At 51.7% G+C, this 22,852-nt stretch overlaps 1 protein-coding gene across 1 annotated transcript; it reads right to left on the reverse strand.

Annotated features, from left to right (window-relative positions):
• Nucleotides 1-13,566: 13,566 nt before the first annotated feature.
• On the reverse strand, nucleotides 13,567-16,950 carry LOC123444802 (tubby-like F-box protein 3). The gene is made up of 6 exons (XM_045121651.1): nucleotides 16,721-16,950; nucleotides 15,734-15,799; nucleotides 15,249-15,655; nucleotides 15,034-15,121; nucleotides 14,611-14,743; nucleotides 13,567-14,524 (listed from the first exon to the last, which is right to left on the reverse strand). The coding sequence occupies exons 3-6, from the start codon at nucleotides 15,612-15,614 to the stop codon at nucleotides 13,762-13,764; spliced, it is 1,350 nt and encodes a 449-aa protein (XP_044977586.1). The 5' UTR covers nucleotides 15,615-15,655; nucleotides 15,734-15,799; nucleotides 16,721-16,950; the 3' UTR covers nucleotides 13,567-13,761.
• Nucleotides 16,951-22,852: the final 5,902 nt, after the last annotated feature.

The following is a 22,852-nucleotide window of genomic DNA, read 5'->3' on the forward strand; positions in this document are numbered from 1 at the left end:
TGCTCACCGGGGAGATCTCCGCCGCCGCGCTCACCAGGGAAACCTCCAGGAACTGCAACCGTTGCCGTCGTGCGCACTAGCGAAATATCCGCCACATCGCTCACCGGGCAGAGCTCTGGCGCCACCACGCCGGTGGTAGTCCGGGTCGAGGTACCCTGACGTGCCCAGCGACGCGTACCACACCATCTCTCGCCCAGTCGCAGTGGAGCAGGTGTCGGGAGTCATTCGGAGGACCGACTGGCTGAAGGCGCCAAAACGATTTGGGCCGCCACGACGGGCCGGGTCCACCAAGGGCGGCGGCGACCCCCGGGACCTTCATCAGCCTGTCGTCCCCAAGCTTGTGCGTGGAGTCAAACCCGGTTGTGGCCGTGTAGAGGCGAGGAGCACAGTGATGCAGGTCTGGAGATTATGGTGCAGGTCGTGGGCGCGTGTTGCGACACGGCAACGAGCGCGGTGGTGCGGGCTCGGCAAGTCGGGTGATGGGGTTATAGTCCCAGGATAGGGTCATAGGCCTGCCCTATAGGTCCTACCCAAGGACTACCTTTCATAGAGGACGAGGCCCTTGGACAGTTCCGACTGAACTAAGGACTCCCCCATCATCCAGTCGGTGACGAGCACTCGGAGCATATTTAACGTACCGACTGGATTCCACTTTGTACATCGTAACCTCCCAGGAGGGCAACGGTCATACGTTTTCATACACCATTATTAACATTTAAGGCTTACGTTACCTGTAACGTAGGCATTTATTCACCACCATTCCACCCCTGTCCACCGGGCCATTATGAAGGGCAGCGCACTCTATATAAGCCGCCCTTCCCCACTGGTGCGGGGGTTGGCTTTTACTGTAATTCTATATTCCACTCGACACTAAGCTCCCAAGAGCACTGAGACGTAGGGCTTTTACCTCCACCGTAGAGGGGCCTGAACTCATACATCCTCGCCGTAGCTAAGGCTCTGCCCATCCTTTCGTACCCTACACTTCTACTGTCAGACTTATACCCACGACAGTTGGCACCCACCTTGGGGCAGGCGTCTAAGCGACTTCCGGCGAGTTTGTGATTTCATCTTTTCATCATGTCGTCCGACGGAGATTTGTGCATGGGTCACGAGATCCTCTTTGGCGCACTCTCCTTCATCGTCGACGATTCGGCATGGCTTCGGGATGCGCCCCTCGACGTCGAGGCGCTCCCCAGTCGCGGGGCTACGCACTTCCGTGCCGGTTCCCGCGGCATCCTTCTTCTCCAGCCATCGGCCCCGGTGTCGATCCTCGCCCCGTCACGCGTCGCAACAAGCGATCCTGTCGCCCCCGACTCCAGCATTGGGTGCGACACGCCCAGGCGCGACAGAGTGCGTCCTCTCAAGTGGCGGTGCTCGAATCGGTTGTGGTCGCGCCACCATCCCAGTGCTTGGACTCAGTTCCGACTAAGCTACCTTCCGAGTACCTGGGTCGCGGGCCTGCAGCCGAAGTTCTCATGGACGATTCCCATGAAAGTCCCCTCCGGACTGGTCGGAACGAGCATGAGGTCGGAGAATCATTCAGCGCTCGTCGTCAACACCGTCGTTCTGTCAGTCGAAGCACTCGCCAGAGCGACGTCGAGGTGTTCTGCACACCCATCCTCAACCTGGTTGCGGCTGCCAGGATAGTCGATTCTCTCCAGCCGACTAATTCGGAGGCTGGCAGAGGGATCGAGCAGATCCGTGCCCTGTTGCATACGGCGCAGCAGCAAAATTCGGCGGTCTCCCAGTCGCACAACAGGATCCACAACAGTTCTGTTCACGCGAACACGCATCGGTCGGTTTTCAGCCCCGACTCTCATCAGCGACGCAGAGGGGGCAGCTGTTCCAGGAATCCCGAAGATCGTCGCCGTTCACGCACCCCTCCGCGGGGTGGGCCTTACGGACCTCGGCATCACGATGATCGTCGTTTAGTCGGCGACGCGCATGATCCAAGGCCCGACGCAAGAGGGTACATCGCCCAGAAGAAGGTCGACAGGAGTCGAGCCCACCGTGATGGTCACGATAGAGACCGTCCGAGTGGAAGCAAGACCATCGTCTCGGGCCCCGAGTGCTTCAGTCGGGCCATCCGTTCAGCTGACATCCCTCCCAACTTCCGATTGGCGACGGGAATCAGCAAGTTCACAGGAGAGTCCAAGCCAGAAACGTGGTTGGACGACTACAGAGTGGCGGTCCATATCGGTGGCGGAGATGACCAGGTCGTCATGAAACATCTCCCCCTGATGCTCGATGGCTTGGCGCGAGCTTGGCTGAACCAGTTGGCTCCGTCAAGCATCTACAGCTGGGCAGATCTGTCCCGAGTCTTCATCAGGACCTTCGAGGGCACGTGCAAACGCCCTGCTGGTCTCGTGGAGCTCCAGCACTGCGTCCAGAAGTAGAAAGAGCCCTTGCGCGATTTCATCCAGCGTTGGACAACCCTCTACCACACGGTAGAGAACGTCACGGAGCATCAAGCAGTCTGCGCCTTCAAGGCAGGCGTGCGGTACAGAGATCTGTACCTGAAGTTCGGCCGGACAGGCGACGTCTCCAGGAGCAAGATGATGGAGATAGCCGCACGCTATGCAAATGGCGAAGAGGAGGACCGCATACGTAGCGGCAAGCATAAGACAGTCGCCGATGGAGATGGAAACAGCAGTCGGAAGCAGAAGCAGAAGGCTCAATCCACTCCGCAGGCAGAGGCAGCTGCTGTTACAAACGCCAAGTTCAAAGGCAAGGGGAAAGCTCAGTACACCCCCAAGAAGAAACAGTTCGGGAATTCCATCCTGGATCAGCCATGTCCAATCCACACGAAGATGGACGAAGAAGGCAACGCCATATTCCCGAAGCATACCACTCGGCAGTGTCGCCTCCTGATCCAAGGATTCTGTGAAGGTCAGCCAAGTGAAAAGGACACCGAGCAGGATGATGAGGACAAGGGGGATCAGTTCCCCCAAGTCCATGCAACGCTGATGATTTTTGCTGATGTGGAAAGCAAAAGTCGACAGAAGCTGGTGAACAGGGAGGTGAACATGGCAACCCCAACCACCCCCACGTTCCTCAAGTGGTCACAGACTGCGATCACCTTTGATCAGTCGGACCATCCAGCACACGTACCCACCCCAGGGAGGCAAGCTCTGGTCGTCGACCCGGTGGTGGAAGGAGTCCGACTGCGCAAAGTCCTCATGGACGGCGGCAGCGGTTTGAACATCATGTATGCCGACACTCTCAAGGGAATGGGCATTCCGATGTCCAAACTTAGCGAGAGCACTATGCAGTTCCACGGAGTCGTCCTAGGACGAAAGGCCAAGTCACTCGGCCAGATCGCGTTGGATGTCGTCTTCGGCTCTGACAAGACCTTCCGCAAGGAGAAGCTGACATTCGAGGTGGTGGACTTCCAGAGTGCATACCACGCGATTCTGGGCAGTCCGGCGTATGCGCGTTTCATGGCCCGTCCTTGTTACGTGTATTTGAAGCTGAAGATGCCAGGTCCCAAAGGTGTGATCACGGTTACAGGCAATCGGCAGCGAGCCGAGGAGTGTTTGCAGCAGGGGTCGAGGATTGCCGATCAGCAGATGGCTATTCTCGAGCTGGATGAGTACAAGAAGACCGCCGACCCCGCTGACCTGATGCGTTCAAAGAAGCCAGCTTCCGAGTCCACGTTCCAGTCGGCGGGCGACACGAAGAAAGTCAGCATCCACCCGACAGACGACACCGCCGCCCCGACGAACATCTCCACCACCCTTGATCCAAAATAGGAAGCCGAGCTCATCCAATTCCTCCGTGAGAACTCGGACATTTTCGCATGGAAGCCCGCTGACATGCCAGGTGTACCCAGGGAGTTGGCTGAGCACCGACTGCATGTGGATCCTGCTGCTCGGCCCGTCCGAGAACGCCTACGTCGGTCTGCCGCGCACAAGAGGAAGGCAATCGGAGAGGAGGTGGCTAAACTTTTGGCAGCCAACTTCATTCGCGAGGTGCATCACTCCGAGTGGCTCGCTAATGTGGTCATGGTGCCCAAGAAGGACAGGTCTCTCCGTATGTACATCGATTTCAAACATCTTAATAAGGTCTGTCCGAAAGATCACTTCCCGCTCCCCCGCATCGATCAAATTGTTGATTCGACTGCGGGTTGCGAGCGTTTATCCTTCCTTGATGCTTATTCGGGCTATCATCAGATCCGTCTGTATGGTCCGGATGAATTAAAAACAGCCTTCATCACCCCATTCGGGTGTTTCTGCTACATCACTATGCCATTCGGTTTGAAGAATGCAGGAGCAACTTTTATGCGCATGATCCAAAAATTCCTCCTTGACCAGATCGGTCGAAATGTGGAGGCATATATGGACGATATCGTAGTCAAGTCACGCAAAGGTTCCGACCTGCTCACTGACTTGGCAGAAACATTCGCCAACCTACGTAGGTATGATATCAAGCTCAACCCAGCCAAGTGTTCATTCGGTGTTCCCAGTGGGAAGTTACTCGGTTTCTTCGTTTCCGAACGAGGGATCGATGTCAACCCCGAAAAGATCGGGACCATCGTCCGGCTGGAGCGGCCGGTAAGAATACATGATGTTCAAAGGCTCACAGGTTGCCTAGCGGCTTTGAGCAGGTTTATCGCTCGACTCGGAGAGAAGGTGTTACCTCTGTACCGACTCATGAAGAAGTCAGATACCTTCGAGTGGACAGACGAAGCCCAAATTGCATTCAACGACCTCAAACCCTGTTTCCACCCAGCCGGTTCTTACTGCCCCGCTCAGTAAAGAACCCCTTCTTCTGTACATCGCGGCTACAAATCAAGTCGTCAGCACCGTTCTCACAGTCGAACGCGAAGAAGAAGGCAAAGCGTACAAGGTTCAGCGGCCAGTATATTATGTCTCCGAAGTCCTGACTCCTTCCAAGCAGAGGTATCCCCATTATCAGAAGCTTATTTATGGGATCTACATGACTGCAAAGAAGGTGGCTCATTACTTCCAAGACCACTCGGTGTCTGTTATATCTGATGCTCCATTGTCGGAAATTCTCCACAATCGGGATGCATCGGGCTGAGTGGCAAAGTGGGCAATGGAGATGCTATACTGCGACATCAAGTTCGAAGCCAAGAAAGCTATAAAGTCTCAAACTCTGGTTGACTTCATAGCAGAATGGGTAGAACAACAGCAACCGACTCACATCTACTCGGCTCATTGGACTATGTTCTTCGATGGGTCCAAGATGTTGAATGGCTCCGGCACTGGCGTAGTGATCATATCCCCAAAGGGTGATAAACTCAAGTATGTGTTGCAGATACATTTCGATTCCTCCAACAACGAAGCAGAGTACGCAGCTCTCCTTTACGGGTTGCGCATGGCCATCACACTCGGCGTCTGTCGCCTGATGATCTATGGCGACTCAGATCTGGTGGTTAATCAAGTAATGAAGGAGTGGGATGTAAGGAACCCCACCATGACTGCATACTGCAACCCAGTAAGGAAGCTCGAGAAGAAGTTTGAAGGTCTGGAACTTCACCATGTTCCCCGACTGAAAAACCAAGCAGCAGATGAATTGGCAAAACTTGGATCGACTCGGAGACCAGTCCCGAGTGATGTCTGCCTCGAGCACCTACACCACCCCTCGGTGAAGGAAGATCCCTTTACTGAGGAGCCATTACAACCAAAGAGCTCAACAGATTCGACTGAAGTCGAGGTCCCCGCTGTGGTTGATTTGATCATGGAGATTCTTGCTGTCATCCCCGAGTAGACTGTGTCGTTCATTGCGTACATCATGAGGCAAGAGTTACCAGAAGACGAATTCCAAGCTAGGCAGATCGTCCGCAGGTCGAAGTCTTTCACCGTCATTGATGGCCAGTTGTACAGGGAAAGTGTTTCGGGCGTCCTTCAGCGGTGTATCTCCCCTAAGGAGGGACAGTTAATCTTGGAAGAAATTCACTCGGGAACCTGCTGTCATCATGCCTCCACAAGAGCAATCATCGCCAAAGCATTCAGAGTTGGTTTCTTCTGGTTACAGGCGAATGAAATGGCAAAAGATATGGTCGACCGATGCGAAGGTTGTCAGTTCTATTCGAACAAGTCCCCAAGCCAACGTCTGCGCTGAAGACAATTCCTCTTGTTTGGCCATTCACCGTGTGGGGATTAGACACGGTCGGACCATTCAGAACAGGCCAAGGAGGATTCACTCATCTGCTGGTAGCATTCGACAAGTTTACCAAGTGGATCGAAGCCAAGCCCATCAAGAAGCTCGACGCCCTTACGGCCATCAAGTTTATCACAGACATCATCGCCAGATTCGGGGTTCCGCACAGCATAATCACCGACAATGGCGCGAACTTTGACTCGGACAGATTCAAAGGTTTTTGCAAAGGCCAAGGTATCCGAGTGGATTTTGCATCCGTGGCGCACCCCCAAGCAAACGGGCAAGCAGAGCGGGCGAATGGACTTATTCTTCAAGGGTTGAAGCCTCGACTCCTGCGAGAAGTTGGACATGCCGCCGGCGCATGGGTGACCGAGCTGCCTTCGATGCTGTGGGGCCTCCGCACAACTCCGAATAGATCTACAGGACGATCCCCGTTCTTCCTCGTTTATGGAGCAGAGGCAGTCCTTCCGAGTGATTTGCTTCACAACTCTCCACGAGTCGAACTCTTCTCGGAAGCCGAAGCAGAGCAAGCCAGGCAAGACGGAGTGGATCTTCTAGAAGAAGAGCGCGAGCTGGCACTGACTCGCTCAACAATTTATCAACAAGATCTGTGGCGATTTCACGCGCGGCATGTCAGTAGTCGCACATTCCAAGCAGGCGACCTGGTGCTCCGAGTGGATCAGCAGAGACCACACAAGTTGGCTCTCGCCTGGGAAGGACCCTTCATCATCTCTAAGGTGCTGAACAACGGAGCATATCGACTCTACAACCTCGACAGGGAAACGGACGAGCCGCGAGCAAGGAATGGAGATCTCCTGAAGCGCTTCTACACATAACCGCCGATAGGGGCAATGTAAAGAGCAAGTATCATTGAAGTAATACAAAGCAGATTGATTTCTTGCCGATTCAAAAAAAATCGCGTTTGCAGACTCCGGTCTAAAAAATTCGCTCCGAGTGCGCACTAAAAGTCGCACTCGGGGACTTAGCTGCGACCCAGAATCTCCTAAGTAAAAAACTCGCTCCGAGCGCGCGCTAAAAGTCATACTCGGGGAGTTGCTGCGACCCAGAGTCGCCTAAGTACAAACTCGCTCTGAGTGTGCACTAAAAGTCGCACTCGGGGACTTAGCTATGACCCAGAATCGCCTAAGTACAAACTCGCTCCGAGTGTGCACTAAAAGTCGCACTCGGGGACTTAGCTGCGACCCAGAATCGCCTAAGTAAAAAACTTGCTCCGAGTGCGCACTAAAAGTCGCACTCGGGGACTTAGCTGCGACCCAGAGTCGCCTAAGTACAAACTCGCTCCGAAGTGCGCACTAAAATTCGCACTCAGGGGCTTAGCTGCGACCCAGAGTCGCCTAAGTACAAACTCGCTCCGAGTGTGCACTAAAAGTCGCACTCGGGGACTTAGCTGCGACCCAGAATCGCCTAAGTACAAAGTCGCTCCAAGTGTGCACTAAAATTCGCACTCGGGGACTTAGCTGCGACCCAGAGTCGCCTAAGTATAAACTCGCTCTGAAGTACGCACTAAAAGTCGCACTCGGGGGCTTAGCTGCGACCCAGAGTCGCCTAAGTACAAACTCGCTCCGAGTGTGCACGAAAAGTCGCACTCGGGGACTTAGCTGCGACCCATAATCGCCTAAGTACAAACTCGCTCCGAGTGTGCACTAAAAGTCGCACTCGGGGACTTAGCTGCGACCCAGAATCGCCTAAGTACAAACTCGCTCCGAGTGTGCACCAGAAGTCGCACTCGGGGACTTAGCTGCGACCCAGAATCGCCTAAGTACAAACTCGCTCCGATTGTGCACCAGAAGTCGCACTCGGGGACTTAGCTGCGACCCAGAGTCGCCTAAGTACAAACTCGCTCCGAGTGCGCGCTAAAAGACATGCTCGGAGACTTAGCCGCGATCCAGAGTCGCCTAAGTAAAAAAGCTTCCTCCAAGTGTATACTCAAGATCCACTTGGAGGCTTAGCAGACCCTCATTGAGGCTCATGTGGATATGAAGACAACTCACAACTACATGAGTAACAACTCACTCCGAGTGCGCACGAAAAGTCACACTCGGGGACTTAGCTGCGACTCAGAGTCGCCTAAGTAAAAAAGCTTCCTCCGAGTGTGTACTCGAGATACACTCGAAGGCTTAGCAGACCCTCGTTGAGGCTCATGTGGATGTGAAGACAACTGACAACTACATGAGTAACAACTCACTCCGAGTGCGCACGAAAAGTCACACTCGGGGACTTAGCTGCGACTCAGAGTCGCCTAAGTAAAAAAGCTTCCTCCGAGTGTGTACTCGAGATACACTTGAAGGCTTAGCAGACCCTCATTGAGGCTCATGTGGATGTGAAGACAACTGACAACTACATGAGTAACAACTCACTTCGAGTGTGCACGAAAAGTCACACTCGGGGACTTAGCTGCGACTCAGAGTCGCCTAAGTAAAAAAGCTTCCTCATGTTTGCCATTGGCTTCACCAAGAAACGCCAAACAAAAACCACGAGCCAAAATCGTGTCAAAAAAAACTTGGCGAAAGAAGAGCAAAATATTCGATTCGAATTCAAAGTTGGATCTACGATCAGTCGGCTCGGTGTGAATCAAGATTATCCACACCGAACCACGAATGTGACGGCCAACAACAGTGGCCAAAGTTTAATACAGATACAACTCGGCATACCGAGGTAAATGTGCGTTCACCATAAAGTTTTTCAAGCGTCACCGGGACTGGCAGGCTCCACAAAGGTGTCAAGGTCGATTCCGTCTGCAATGCGAGTGGCTGTGTCGAGGAAGGTCTCCATGAAATCTTCGAATCGAAGCTTCTTGGTGTTGGCGACCTGCAACGTCTTCAGTTTTTCTTCGCAAGCTTCCTTGCAATGCACTCGAACCAGAGATAGCGCCACGTCCGCACCACAACGAGCGCCAGACTTCTTCCATGCCTGCACTCTGCTCGGGACGTCCTCCAGCCGAGTCATCAACCCATCTATTTCTTGCCGGGAATCGTCTTCAGGCCATAGCTCCTTGTCGATCCGGACGATGACTTTTCTCAGGCGGCCAATGAAAGGTCCCACCCTGCTAAGGCGAATATGCGCTCGGAGCAAGTCCCGGTTGGCTTCGTCGCCGAGTGGAACGTTCGGAACAACCGACCGTTCAATGTCGGCTGCTTCAGCCTCAAGTCCCGACAGAAGTCTGCAAAGAAAAGACAAGCAGAAAGTAAGCACAGAGTGAACTCCAAAGTCAAGAAGCACTCGGCAACAACTTACCACCAAGCAGTGCAACCATCTTTCTTGCCCAGTCGCTGACGTACTTCTCCTGCGCCATGCACCGAGTATCCATCACCTTCAGCTGGTTCATCCATTCGGATCTCCGACTCTTCAATTTTTCAACTTCGGCTAGCAATGCCTTGTTGGTCTCCCGAGACTCCTCCAAAGACTTCTCTCGGTCAGCAAGAGCCCCCTTCACACCAGCCAGGTCATTCATAGCCGCCTCCAAGTCCGCAGCAAGCTGAATCTTCTCAGCCTTCAGAGCATTGTACGCGCATCCCATTTCACAAGTCTTCTGCCAAATAAGCACAAAGGGAAGATCAGACATATTCGACAAGGAAAACAATCAAAGCTCAAAGTTCTTCAGACCCCTGCCGATGCAAGCAATCGACAGCGGTCTCGGGGACTATACCCAGTGGGTTCACTAAGAGTGGCCCCACTAGCATGAAGCTCGAACAGGTCGGCCCTATTGAGCTACATGACAAACAGACAAATCTATGAGACTACTATTACCCGACCTGAGTAACACTACTCTCGGGGACTACACCCAGTGGGTGCACTCAGAGTGCCCCCACTGGTACCATTCGGGCAGATCAGCTCTGATCTGTTCAGGTCATGGAAAATACATATAAAGACAACTGCCGGTGCAAGCACTCGACAGAAGTCTCGGGGACTACACCCGGTGGGTTCACTCGGAGTGAACCCACTGCAAAATCATCCTACTGTATCCGAGTATATCACTGAAACCCCAAGTGGGTGACAAAAGGAAAGTAAACACTTACTAGCGCACTTACTCGGATATCGTCCCGAAGCTCCAAGCTTTTCTTGTACAAAGACGCGATGGAGTCATACGCTCCCTTGGCATCACCCACCATCAGCTCCACCTGCACCATGGCGTCCTTGGCGGCCCCCACCTGGTCTTCCGGGAGATGTCGGGCGTCATATTGAACGGTTGATGGACCCGGCGCGACAGAAGACTCCCTGGGCATCCCGAGCTCAGCTCCAGTCGGTCCTGCCGTGAGGGGCACCGTCTCAGTCAGCGGCACCATCTCGGTCGGCGGCACGTTCATGGTGGGAGCAGCAGTAGATGGGACAACCTCAAGGACAGGCGCCAAAGCTAGCTCCGACCCCCTTTGGTCGTCGTCCTCCAGATGGATCACCTCCGAAGGAAGCTCGACTGAACAAAATGAAATTACAGAAAAAGGTCAAGATCAAAGACAGCACTCGCGAATCAATAATACAAACTCTCGGAGTCGTGACAACGTACCTTGCTGGGACGTGGCGGCGTTATCCGTGTCCATGGGGTCATCGTCCTGGCGCGGTAGAGAGGTGGCGGAGGTAGCAGCTCTGTTGAGTGAAATCCACTCGACGGGTAAGCATGAGTTCAATCAGATACTGAAGGAAGATAGAAGAATAAGACACTTACGCTGAGGCGACTAGAACAACGATCCTCATCCGAGGCTTAGGCCCACTGGGTTTGGCCACCTTGGACGGCTGGTCTGTGGGCTCGGCAGTCGCGTCCCTGGTCCTCTTCACACTCCGAGCACTCGGAGCCACGGGAGGGGCTGGTGGAGCACTCGGGGCCGCTGGAGGAGCCGACGGAGCAGCGGGATCGTGGCGGCGCTTAGTTCGGTGCTCTGGTGGTGGAGGTGGCGAGCTCTGCTCCCCATCCTCCTCCTCCTCCTCTTCCGACTCCTCCTCCGTCTCCCCACTGTCGGAGACGTGCTCGGCGCTATCCACGCTGCCCTCCTCTTCCTCGGCTGGATTCCCGTTCGAGACAGCAGAATACCAGTTAGTCCACTCCTGCACAAAACACAGTCGGCAACGTCAGTCAGCAGGACAAGAAAAGTAATAAGTCTAAGAAGATTAAAAGCACTCGACAAGATGCACTCACCTCATTCGGAGGAGGATTGTCAGCGCGGAAGGGCTTCACCCGCCGGGCTCCTTCGGTGTTGTCACATGCGCCTGTGATGCCGCGGACCCACGCTCTCACAGTCTCCCCGGTCACGCACTCTGGATGAGACCGAGTGGAATCTGAAGGCCCCGCGTAGTGCCACATGGCGTGGTGTCGGGCCTGCAGTGGCTGGATGCGCCGACCCAGAAAAGTCTCCAGCAGGTCCGTGCCGGTGACTCCCTTGCGGACGACAGCTATCAGCGCGTCGACCAAAGGTTGGATCTGGATCTTTTCCCCCTTAGAGAGCGCAAGCTTCCTGGGAGGGCCCGGATGATCTAGGCTAAAAGGTGGCAACCCACTCGAGGCATTCGGACAAGCAATGTCCTGGCAATAGAACCAGGTCGACTGCCAGTTCCTAACTGACTCGGACAGCTGGAGGGGGGGTAGCTACTCTTTGTTTTCTTCTGGAAGCCTAAACCCCCGTAGAGCTGGAGGAGATGGGTCTTATCGTCCGACTGGCTAAGCTTTTTGACGGTTTGGGATCTAGCGGAGAAGACGTACTTAAAGAGCCCCCAGTGAGGGGGACATCCAACAAAGCACTCGCAAAGGGTGACGAATGCAGCAAGGTGGGCTATTGAGTTTGGAGGAAAATGATGGAGCTGCGCCCCGAAGTAAGTCATGATACCTCGGAAGAAGGGGTGGGGAGGCAAGGAGAAGCCCCTGAACACATGGCTGAGCAGCAGAACACGCTCCCCCTCCTTCGGCGCCGGCTCCATCTCGCCTTCCGGCAGCCGCCAGGACTTGTTGACGATCATGCCATGCTCCACCAACTCCAGCAAGTCGTCCTCCGTCACCGAGGAGGGGAGGAAATCCCCCTGGATCCAACCCGCCGGCAGCGCCCGCTGCTGCCGCTGGGTAGGAGCCGCCCCCTTCTTCTTCTTCTTCTGCGACTCAAGTTTGTTGGTCTGCCCCTTCGTCATGGCGAAGGCGACGGATCCGCGGAGGAGGAGGGGAAGGAGGAAGCTTGGGGCGTGCAGAGAGCTGCGGGAGGAGCGGGATTAATGCGAGGAAGATGAGCAGCGCAACAGAGAATCCCGCCGGAGAGGCTTAAATAAGCTTCCGACTGGGTCACTAACAGGTGGACCCGAAATCTTATCTCCCCAACCGGCTGCTGCGATGTTAGTGGAGAAGATAAAGGCGCGGTAATCGAGGCGGCGAAACCTACTCGATGGCAATGTCGTCATTCCCGCTGAGCGCGCGACAACCGAAATTTGAGGATCCCGGAAAATTCGGCGCTGTCAGTTTGACCAGTCACGTCGAAAAATTCCGCGGAAGCACTCGGTCTCTGACGGTTCGTTTCACCGATAGCTTCACTCGGATCACTGGTTGAAAGGACAAAATGGATCGAGGCAAACAACGCCAAAGTCACATCCATACCAGTCGGATCCATACTCCAGACATCACTTCATCGTTCCAACCCCGATCCATTCGGGGACTAATGATGGGGTTATAGTCCCAGGATAGGGTCATAGGACTGCCCTATAGGTCCTACCCAAGGACTACCCTTCATAGAGGACGAGGCCCTTGGACAGTTCCGACTGAACTAAGGACTCCCCCATCATCCAGTCGGTGACGAGCACTCGGAGCGTATTTAACGTACCGACTGGATTCCACTCTGTACATCGTAACCTCCCAGGAGGGCAACGATCATACATTTTCATACACCATTATTAACATTTAAGGCTTACGTTACCTGTAACGTAGGCATTTATTCGTCATTATTTCACCCCTGTCCACCGGACCATTATGAAGGGCAGCACACTCTATATAAGCCGTCCTTCCCCACTGGTGCGGGGGTTGGCTTTTACTGTAATCCTATATTCCACTCGACACTAAGCTCCCAAGAGCACTGAGACGTAGGGCTTTTACCTCCACCGCAGAGGGGCCTGAACTCATACATCCTCGCCGTAGCTAAGGCTCTGCCCATCCTTTCGTACCCTACACTTCTACTATCAGACTTATAACCACGACATCGGGGGATTGGATGATTTGCCCCATTTTACAAGGTGTTGGATGATTTGCCCCAGTGTTGTCTGAATGACCAGTGGCCCGGCCACACCCGGCAGCCTCTTAGGGAGGGGCAAATTATTATCCAATTTCTCCGTTATTGCAGCGGACAGTTGACCCAAAGTGCCGCGTTGAAGTTGCTCTTACTACGTTGCACCATGGATGGATGGGTGACGCTTGCGTGGACCGGGTGCAGGTCATGGAAGAGAGAGAGAGGGGAGGCAGGCCAAGAATCACATGCTTTTCATGTATGATACGTCCAGTTCTTCAATACTACAACAGCAAGCACAATTACAACCAGGAAAAACACGACGGCGAAGCACAAACATGAGCTAAGAACCTAACGAACCAGGGCGTCGCCGCCGTCTGATCTGCACCGGCGCCCCTTCGTCGCTTCGCTTTGGTCTTGGTGTCACAAATTATTCACAGGCCAGTTTCGTGTCGAAGCTACTCAGGCAGATGGCGAACGCCTGGAAGGCCGACAGAGGGTAGCGGTAGTCCATGGTGAACATGTCCCTCGCAACCTTCCCAAACTGCAGGATCACCTTGTCGGGGTCGACGGGGCCGGGCTGCGAGGGGGTCGGGGCGCCTGCCGGCGGCGGGTTCGACGCGGCGGTCAGCTGGAAGTTCTTCACCGAGGCGATGGTCACGCGGCCGCGGAAGTTGAGGCACCAGCACTGCAGCTGCTCATGCCACCTCGGGGGCTTGTTGCGGAGCACCAGCGGCCGCTCCTTGACCTCGCCGTCCCCGTCGCAGTCCGTCAGCCCGCCGCCGCTGATCTCGGAGAAGCGGGCGCTGTTGAAGTCCATGGACTGGTCCATGATGGACCTGGAGAAGGTGGCGCTGCTCCGGAACGACTGGGAGAAGGACGTGATGCTGCGGAATGAGTCCCCCAGAGCTCGAGGCACGATCTGCTCCGGCTGGCCGGGGACGACCCCACCTGGCTCGACAGAGGAGGCGGGTATGGAGTGCATGATGCAGCGCATCCTCCTAGGCCCTCTCGTGCCGAGAACATTTAGCTCGTATGTCACCTGAGCTATGTTGTAACTGACGGCAGGCACCTTCGGAGAGACCTTTGTCGAGTTGAACCTTCTGCTGCTCCTTCCAACGGGTGGGACTACAGCCCCATTGTACGGGGGCTGCGTGTCGTAGATTAAAAACTTTGTGCCGAGGAAGTTTGACCTGGAAAAATGGTAGTCTTGTGTTATACTACGAGACAAGCAAAATGTCAAAAGTTTTTCTTCCATATAAACCTAAGTGGTAATTACCTCAGCTTCCCAATGTAGGTTCTGTTCGATCTTGAGGTGTTGGCAGAGTCCATTGAGATGGCATACTCTGTGCAAGATGTCTTGCGGTTCCGTTTAGCTGATAAGAGGAACTTCCCAGTTTCTGCAGTAACAACTGCTCAAAAGAAAAAAGATTCAACATATTTGATTAAGTGGGAGGAGATAACGCAGGCATTTGATCACTTCATACAGAAAAACATTTCCCATGTCACAAGTCAGAACTAGAAAGGTTTACAAGAAACGAGGCAGAACAGTCGATTAAAGCCCTCAAGCATGATGAAATATTTAAGACTGGCTACGTTTTTATCCTCAGCTATATCTCAGTGAGATAATGAACCAAGCATACACAGAAAAAATGTAAAACTGATGGGCAATGCTTGCACAAATGAGGAGAGAATAACATACCATTGGTAAGGCACAAGTAGAGCTGATAGGTGGATTTTGATTTGTTCCTCTTTATAAAACATTGAATCATTCCATCTCGAGGACCAGGCTGTCAAGACAACAAAAAGTTGTAGCGTATGAAGCACAAGGAAAGATGTCCACTGCTCACGGTTTAGTACAATAATAGTAGGTACTTTCAGCAAAGGATGTAGACATGTCTTCTTTTTTCCCTTTACCTGCTTTAGAGAGACTCGGAACGTAAGCTTCCCAGAAAACTCAGGGCTCAGCACAATCTCTTTGCACATTTCCCTCCATGTCTTACAAACAGCCGCGAAGCAGACGACATGCTTCCTGGATGGCCAGGTACTCTCATCGGCCTCGAGTCTCCGTATGATATCTTGGAGGAGTTCAGGAGGAAGACTCGCCCACCGACTCTCTTGGATTACAGGAGCTGGATCGAGGAAGTCATCCAATGAACTTTGAGCCTTCCCCTTGTGGTGCCCAGTAAGACCATAAAGGCTTGCGATTGTCACATCAAAGCTCCGTCTCGACAAGCTACCGAAACCATCCCTAACATCACGAGCTATGCTACGAAACGACATCTAAGCCAGGCAATGCCGGATAGTAAGGCATACGATATTGCCTGCAATTGGAAATAAACAAGGTTACCAACAAACTTTTTAGCTGCTCCAGTCGATAGAAGAATGAACAAGTAGATTACCGCTCCTCCTCGGAAAGATTAGACCGCCAGAAAGTGCATGACTGAAGCAGCCCCTACGAACTGTCCCTGTGAGAACAAAAATTGTCCATGAGCAAACAAGGCAGGATTACTAAACACCGGCGGATTTGATTGAGAGAGGTAACAACTAGGTAGGCCTAACTAGCAATCAAAGAGGAACACCTGTACCCACAATTGCTCATGGCGCAAGAATATGTACACTTTTTGGCTACATATAAACCGGACGTCACTTTAAGCTCAAGACAACTGGAAGCTCGGAAAATTGCCTTCATATGCATATATATATATACATATACAGACTACAGTGCTGAGAAATGACAGCTTGGCTACCAGAGGGCACGTCAGTACGTCACATGTTTCTTGTATGAGAATTTATACTTCTCAAGGAAGCTGCAGCAGAAGGCAGCCCGGACATCACACCTCAATTAGCTGCCGCCGAATTCTGTTCCATTTTGAAGATGAAACGAAATATTGTGCCATACAGAGCCAAAGCCAACCATAGCCCCCTCTCTTATTTATTTTTCTCCACGCCAAATACTTGCATAAACTAGTAGCAAGTTTAATACTACTAGGATGTACGTACGTATACGTATCCTAATGCATATTATACCGTGGAAAGATAACATACTAGTGTAATAAACAGGCCCAGTTTTGAATTGAAAAACATATAAAAACACAACTGGTTCCTCTGTTCAACTTCACCCCCCTGCAATGCAAGGAAAAACAATTTCTGAGGGAGGCGGCCCAAAAGTCCACGCTCCGCCGCGAGAATTCGTCCCGGAGAGCGCGCGCATCTAAGGGGGGCAGAGAGGGTACGATCTACCGATCCGGTGGCCAGGGGTCCGCCCCGGAGCCGGAGGCCACACCATCACCGCGCCGCCACTCGTGGAACACACGTACACCACCCCGCACGAAAACCGAACCCCGCAAAACCCACGGAAACCGGGAGAAGGGAGGACGGGAGCTCACATCGCATTCAGCCGTGCCGGCGGCGCGCCGCAGCTCCGGGGCGCACGCGCCAGGCCGCTCCCGCTGGACGGTTCCGGGTGAGCCACTCCCGCGAGCTCCGAGCGCCGGGCTCCTCTCCGTGCTCTCTCTCGGCTGCGCCGCGTGCGTGCTGTGAGGGAGGGGGGAGGAGGGGGGTGGGGGCCGTGTGAAGGAGGAGGGGAGAGGGGGGGCGGGGGGAGAGGGAGGAATGAGGAGCGGGGCGGGGCGGTCTGCTCCGGTTTGTTTATCCGGTGTGGCGGTGGTGGGGTGGGTCGAGTCGAGTACGAGTTGACCGCGCCTTTTCCGTTCCGTCGGGGGCCGTCCGTCCCCGTCCCTGCTACGCTATCTGTTCTGACGGCGTCGGGACGGGTCCGGTGAGCTGAGCTAGGTGGCTAGCTGCCTTGCCCCGGTGTCCACGGCACCAAAAGCGGAGGGCATGCGGCGTGCCGGCGAGGGTGGTGTCTGGTGCGGTGCGTGCGTGCGTGCAGCGTGCACCACCGACCCGGCGCCACCAGAAACGGGACGGTGTCCACTCCGTGCGTGACCAACTTTTTCCTTTACAGACGCCGAGCACCGTACAAGCTCACGCCGAGCATGTGGACCTAAAACATGCACCGTTTTGCTATGGTTGTATGCGTCGGTTTTTTTTGTTTTTTTTTGCATGTGTGTATTAATTGGGTCTGACTGAGTAGATGCGGGCAACAAAAAATCAAGTTATGCATGTAAGTTTGGTTGCCAGATTGCTTAGAGCACCTAACATCGGACCCTTCATACCTCCCTTAAACGTCCGGACAGGCCGCTCGGTCACTAATCTGTCGCGAAATTTGAACTCAGTCGGGCCTCTTAAATCGACCTCAAACGTTCGGACTGACCGATACACCTCGTATTCAGTTAACATGGAGCGGGTATGGGGGCGTCCGGGCACGCCCGCACTGGCCGCATCGACTTCATATATATCCGTCCTGATCTGCTCGTCGGACCAAACCCTAGCCATTTGGTTAGCGAATATTTCTTCATGTGTGGTTTTGGTAATTGTGGACGATCCCTGTGAATTAATGGTTGCTTTGAGTTTTACTTCAAGGATTTGTCTATAGCCGTTTCTTGAAGTTCATTTGTTGATTTCAAGGAGTTAATGTGATGACCGAGGTGGTATTTAAAGTTTTTTTTTCGAAGATTGGTCATTGTGAGTGTTGAGCTTATTACAAGCATGTCTTGAAGAAGAAGACCATGTGAACATTCATGTGTTTACCTTCAAGACATCATATTTATGAAGAGAATATAAGAGTGAAGGTTGATCAAGACTAAGTACAAAGAGTTATTCAAGTTGATCAACACACAAAACGTAGAAGATGTATCAAGTGGGATCAAGTGATCTCATGGTATGGTAAGTATTGTTCATTACGCTTAGTGTACTAACCCATGATCTTTGTGAGTGTTCTTTGTAGGGTTAGATATATTTTCATGGGCTTGTATTAACAAAAAGATCCCAAACAACCCATGAAAGATGACATCAAGTGGTAATCGTCATCAAGGTTGCGGTGTGCAAGTTCAAGTGAAGCATCACGAAGAGATCACATGCTTGAAGCTTGTCGTCCATTGTGGTGATAATGGACATGTGAAAATGTGCCGAAGGGAGGCTCACCCATAGTGGAGTATGGAGGAGCAATCTAGTAGTCATGATCGAGCCGACGCAATCAAGAAAGGTGGTCCATCTTGAGGAGGACAAGATCGTTATCATCTAGCTCAAGTGGACTATGCGCAAGGCAAAGGTTTTACCTTGATAGGTGATACGTCTCCATCGTATCTACTTTTCTAAACTCTTTTGCCCTTGTTTTGGACTCTAATTTGCATGATTTGAATGGAACTAACCCGGACTGGCGGTGTTTTCAGCAAAATAGTCATGGTGTTGTTTTTGTGCAGAAATGAAAGTTCTCGGAACGTCCTGAAAATTTACGGAGAATATTTCTGGAAAATATGAAAAATACCTGCGCAAAGATCCACCGGAGGGGCGGGCCAGTGGGCCACAAGCCCTGTGGCTGCGGCCTCCCCCCCAGGCGGAGGCCACCAGGCTTGTGGGGCCCACGTGGCTCTGCCGCCCCCAATTCCAGCGCAATTTATTCCCTTTCGTCCCGGAAAAAATCAAGAGAGAAGATTTTATCGCGTTTCACGATCGAGAGGCGCCGCCACATCCGTTCTTGTCCTGGAGGGCAGATCTGGAGTCTGTTTTGGGCTCCGGATCAAGGAGATCATCGCCATCGTCATCATCAACCTTCTTCCCTCTCCAATTTCATGAAGATCTTCATCGTTCGTGAGTAATCTATTCGTAGGCTCGCTGGGCGGTCATGAGTAAGATGAGATCTATCATGTAATCGAGTTAGTTTTTACGGGGATTGATCCCTAGTATCCACTATGTTCTGAGATTCATGTTGCTACTACTTTGCCATGCTTAATGCTTGTCACTAGGGCCCGAGTGCCATGATTTCAGATCTTAAATTATTATGTTGTCACCAATATATGTGTGTTTTAGATCCGATCTTGCAAGTTGTAGTTACCTACTATGTGTTATGATCCGGCAACCCCGGAGTGACAATAACCGGAACCACTCCCGGTGATGACTATAGTTTGAGGAGTTCATGTGTTCACCAAGTGCTAATACGTTGGTCCGGTTCTTTATTAAAAGGAGAACCTTAATATCACGTAGTATCCATTTGGACCCCGCTGCCACGGGAGGGATGGACAATAGATGTCATGCAAGTTCTTTTCCCTAAGCACGTATGACTACACATGGAATGCATGCCTACATCACATTGACGAACGGGAGCTAGCCACATATCTCTCCGTGTTATAACTGTTGCATGATGAATGTCATCCAACAAATCACCGATCCATTGCCTACGAGTTTGTCCCACTGCCATTGTTACTTGCTTTGCCCTGCTGCTGTTACTACTGTTGCTGCTACTATTACTTGCTACTTGCTACTGCTGTCACTATTGATGTTCCTTGTCACTGTTGTTACTCGTTACACTGCTGCTACCTGCTACAATACTTTTCTGGCGCCATTGATACTTCAGTTAGGAATAATCTGTCGTCAGCAGATCGTTTCTGGCACCGTTGCTATCATACTACCTTTGCTGCTTATATCCTGCTTGCACATACTAATCTTTCAGGTGTGGTTGAGCAGACAACTCAACTGCTAATGCTGGAGAATATCCTTTCACTCCCATCGTGTCGAACCAACAAATTTGGGTTGAATACTCTACCCTCGAAAACTGTCACGATCCCGCACGCTGGTGGGCCATTGCAAGACAATTGCTAATTGTTGAGCAACTGGAAGCAGTTCTTTTCTGGCGTCATTGCCGGGGACTGCTAGCAATAGGTTTTTCTATTTTATCGGTCTCATGGTGGTACTTGGGAGACCAGGTTATGGGTCGATAGTCGTACTACCAAGGGAGGCTCTCGAGTAAGTAGTTTGATCGTATCATTCATTGAGAGCTCAAACCATTGCATTATTGGCATTATCATATTTCTTGGTTCCTGATTGACGTTTCTCCTTGTGAGTTTTAGATATTATGGTCATCTTCATGACAAGCTCGAGTTCATCAAAAACGAAGTTCATATGCATCTTTTATGATGTTTTCAATGTTGGAGTTTTTGCCGGTTGTTCATTCATAAAGGTTTCATATCCCTATATCATTGCCATTTTTCTACAGCCTCTTTTTAATGTATCATTGGAATTGGATAGCTCTTGTCGTCCTCTATCCAACAGGGTTGAGCTTGCTCAATTTGGAGCTCGTACGCAATTTTTTGGCAGTTCAGGTTTTATTGTTTCCATCTATTTTATGTGCATGTGTCCTGGAGGTCCCAAACGGTAGTATCGCGTTGGCAAGCGGTAGTACCACTTATGAATATTAGCGGTAGTAACACCTATGGGCGATAGTGCCACTGACCAATGTCGTGCCGTGTACCGCTGCTTCTAGGGTTTCAAACTTTTGTGTCGGGTTGCGCGTGAGTAGAAAAGGTAGTGGGAGCAGTAGTACCACTTATTACGTTTAAACGGTATTACCGCTCCGACGGTACTACCGCCTCATGGCTCTATGTCATTGCCCTACTGTGCATGTACTACGGTCTAAGGAGTAGTACCGCTCTCCGGAGCGGTGTTACCGCTTGTGTGCGGGATGTGAGCATAACTGTTGGATTTGGGGAGGCCTATAAAAAGGGGGTCTTCTTCCCCAATGGATCTTATCCTTTGAGTTCATGTTCTTCCCCCATTGTTGACCATCTTCGAGCTTGCTAACTCTCAATCCCTCCAATGATTGCTCCTTTTTAGGGAAAAAGAGAAAGGATATTTACATCTACATCTCCACCAATCACTTTCTCCTCTATGTGTGAGGGGAACCCCTTGGGTCCGGATCTTGGAGTTCTTTGTGAGCTCCTTGTTCTTCCTCTCATATTCCTCCATAGCTTTTGTTGTTGTGGTGAGATTTGGGAGTGGGGGACTTGTCCACTTCGTGTGTTCTTGTCATTGCATTAGTTGCATTGGTTTGAGTTCTCCATGATGGTACGTGGAACTGAAATTTAATAAGGTTATTACTCTTGGGTGTTTGGGCACCCAAGAGCTTGTGCCTCTTGGGTAATTTGGCGCCCTAGACAGTTGGTGGTGCCTCAAAACTCAATCATTGTGGTGCAAAGCTCGAGGTGAGCGTCGGGGTCTCCAATTAGGTTGTGAAGATTGCCCGAGCAATTTGCACGGGTTTCGATGACCGCCCCAAGGGTTACCAAAGTGTACGGGGTCGGTGACCGCCCCCAAGGGTTGCCATTTGTACGGGTTTGGTGACCGCCCTCAAGGGTCCCTTAGTGGAATCACAACATCTTGAATTGTGCAAGGGCGTGAGGAGATTATGGTGGCCCTAGTGGCTTCTTGGGGAGTGTTGTGCCTACATGATACGTCCATTTTGCATCATGTTTTCCTACTGTTATTTATAGTGTTTTCATTCAATATAACACTTTTTGGAGTAATTTTAATGCCTTTTCTCTCATAATATGCAAGGTTTACACAAACACGGACACTGCGAGCAACTGGAATTTTGGACCTGAAAAAGCTATGTTACAGATACCTATTCTGCACATCTCCAAATAAGCTGAAATTCCATGGAGATTTGTTTTCGAATATATGAAAAACTATTGGAGAAAATAAATACCAGAGGGGGGCACCCACGTGCCAACCAGGCACCAAGGCACGCCTACCCCCCCCCCCCCCCCCGACGCCCCCCCTGTGGGTAATGGGGCCCCTCGCCAGCCTCCGGTGCCCATCTTGTGGTACATAAGCCCATTTGCCCTAGAAAAAAAATTAAGAGATGACACTCGGGACGAAGCACCGCCGTCTCAAGGCACAACATGGGCAGGAGCACTTTTGCTCTCGGGCGGAGCGATTCCGTTGAGGATACTTCCCTCCGCGAGGAGGAAATCGAAGCCATCGTCATCACCAACAACTCTCTCACCTTGGCAGGATCAATCTTCATCAAAATCTTCACCAACACCATTTCATCTCAAAACCCTAGTCCATCTCTTATGTTCAATCTTTGTATCAAAAGCTCAGATTGGTACATGTGGGTGACTAGTAGTGTTGATTACAACTTGTAGTTGATGCTAGTTGATTTATTTGGTGGAAGATTAAATGTTCACATACATTATGTTATTTATTATACCTCTGATCTTGAGCATGGATATGATATGTGAGTAGTATCTTTTGTTCTTGAGGACATGGGAGAAGTCTTATCATAAGTAATCGTGTGAATTTGGTATTCATTCGATATTTTCATGATGTGTATGTTATGATTCCCTTAGTGGTGTTATGTGAACGTCGACTACATGACTCTTCACCATCTTTGGGCCTAACAGAATGCATTGTGGAGTAGTTATTAGATGATGGGTTGCTAGAGTGACGAAAGCTTAAACCCTAGTTTTCGCGCTATTCCGCAAGTGGCTGATTTGGATCGATATGTTTAATGCTATGGTTAGATGTTATCTTGATTCTTATTTCGTAGTTGTGGATGCTTGTGAGAGGGGTTAATCATAAGTGGGAGGCTTGTTCAAGTAAGAACAGCACCCAATCAC

Source organism: Hordeum vulgare, chromosome 3H, assembly GCF_904849725.1.
Source record: "Hordeum vulgare subsp. vulgare chromosome 3H, MorexV3_pseudomolecules_assembly, whole genome shotgun sequence".
NCBI lineage: Eukaryota > Viridiplantae > Streptophyta > Magnoliopsida > Poales > Poaceae > Hordeum > Hordeum vulgare.

Bases quoted from the DNA above. Each gene is read 5' to 3' on its own strand.
- LOC123444802 (XM_045121651.1), bottom strand. From the start codon at position 15,614: ATGTCGTTTCGTAGCATAGCTCGTGATGTTAGGGATGGTTTCGGTAGC. The intron at 15,122-15,248 runs GTAAAGGGAAAA...TTGTCTTGACAG, and splicing joins TCCGAGTCTCTCTAAAGCAG to CCTGGTCCTCGAGATGGAAT. The intron at 14,744-15,033 runs GTATGTTATTCT...TCTTTTGAGCAG, and splicing joins CTACTTGTGCCTTACCAATG to TTGTTACTGCAGAAACTGGG.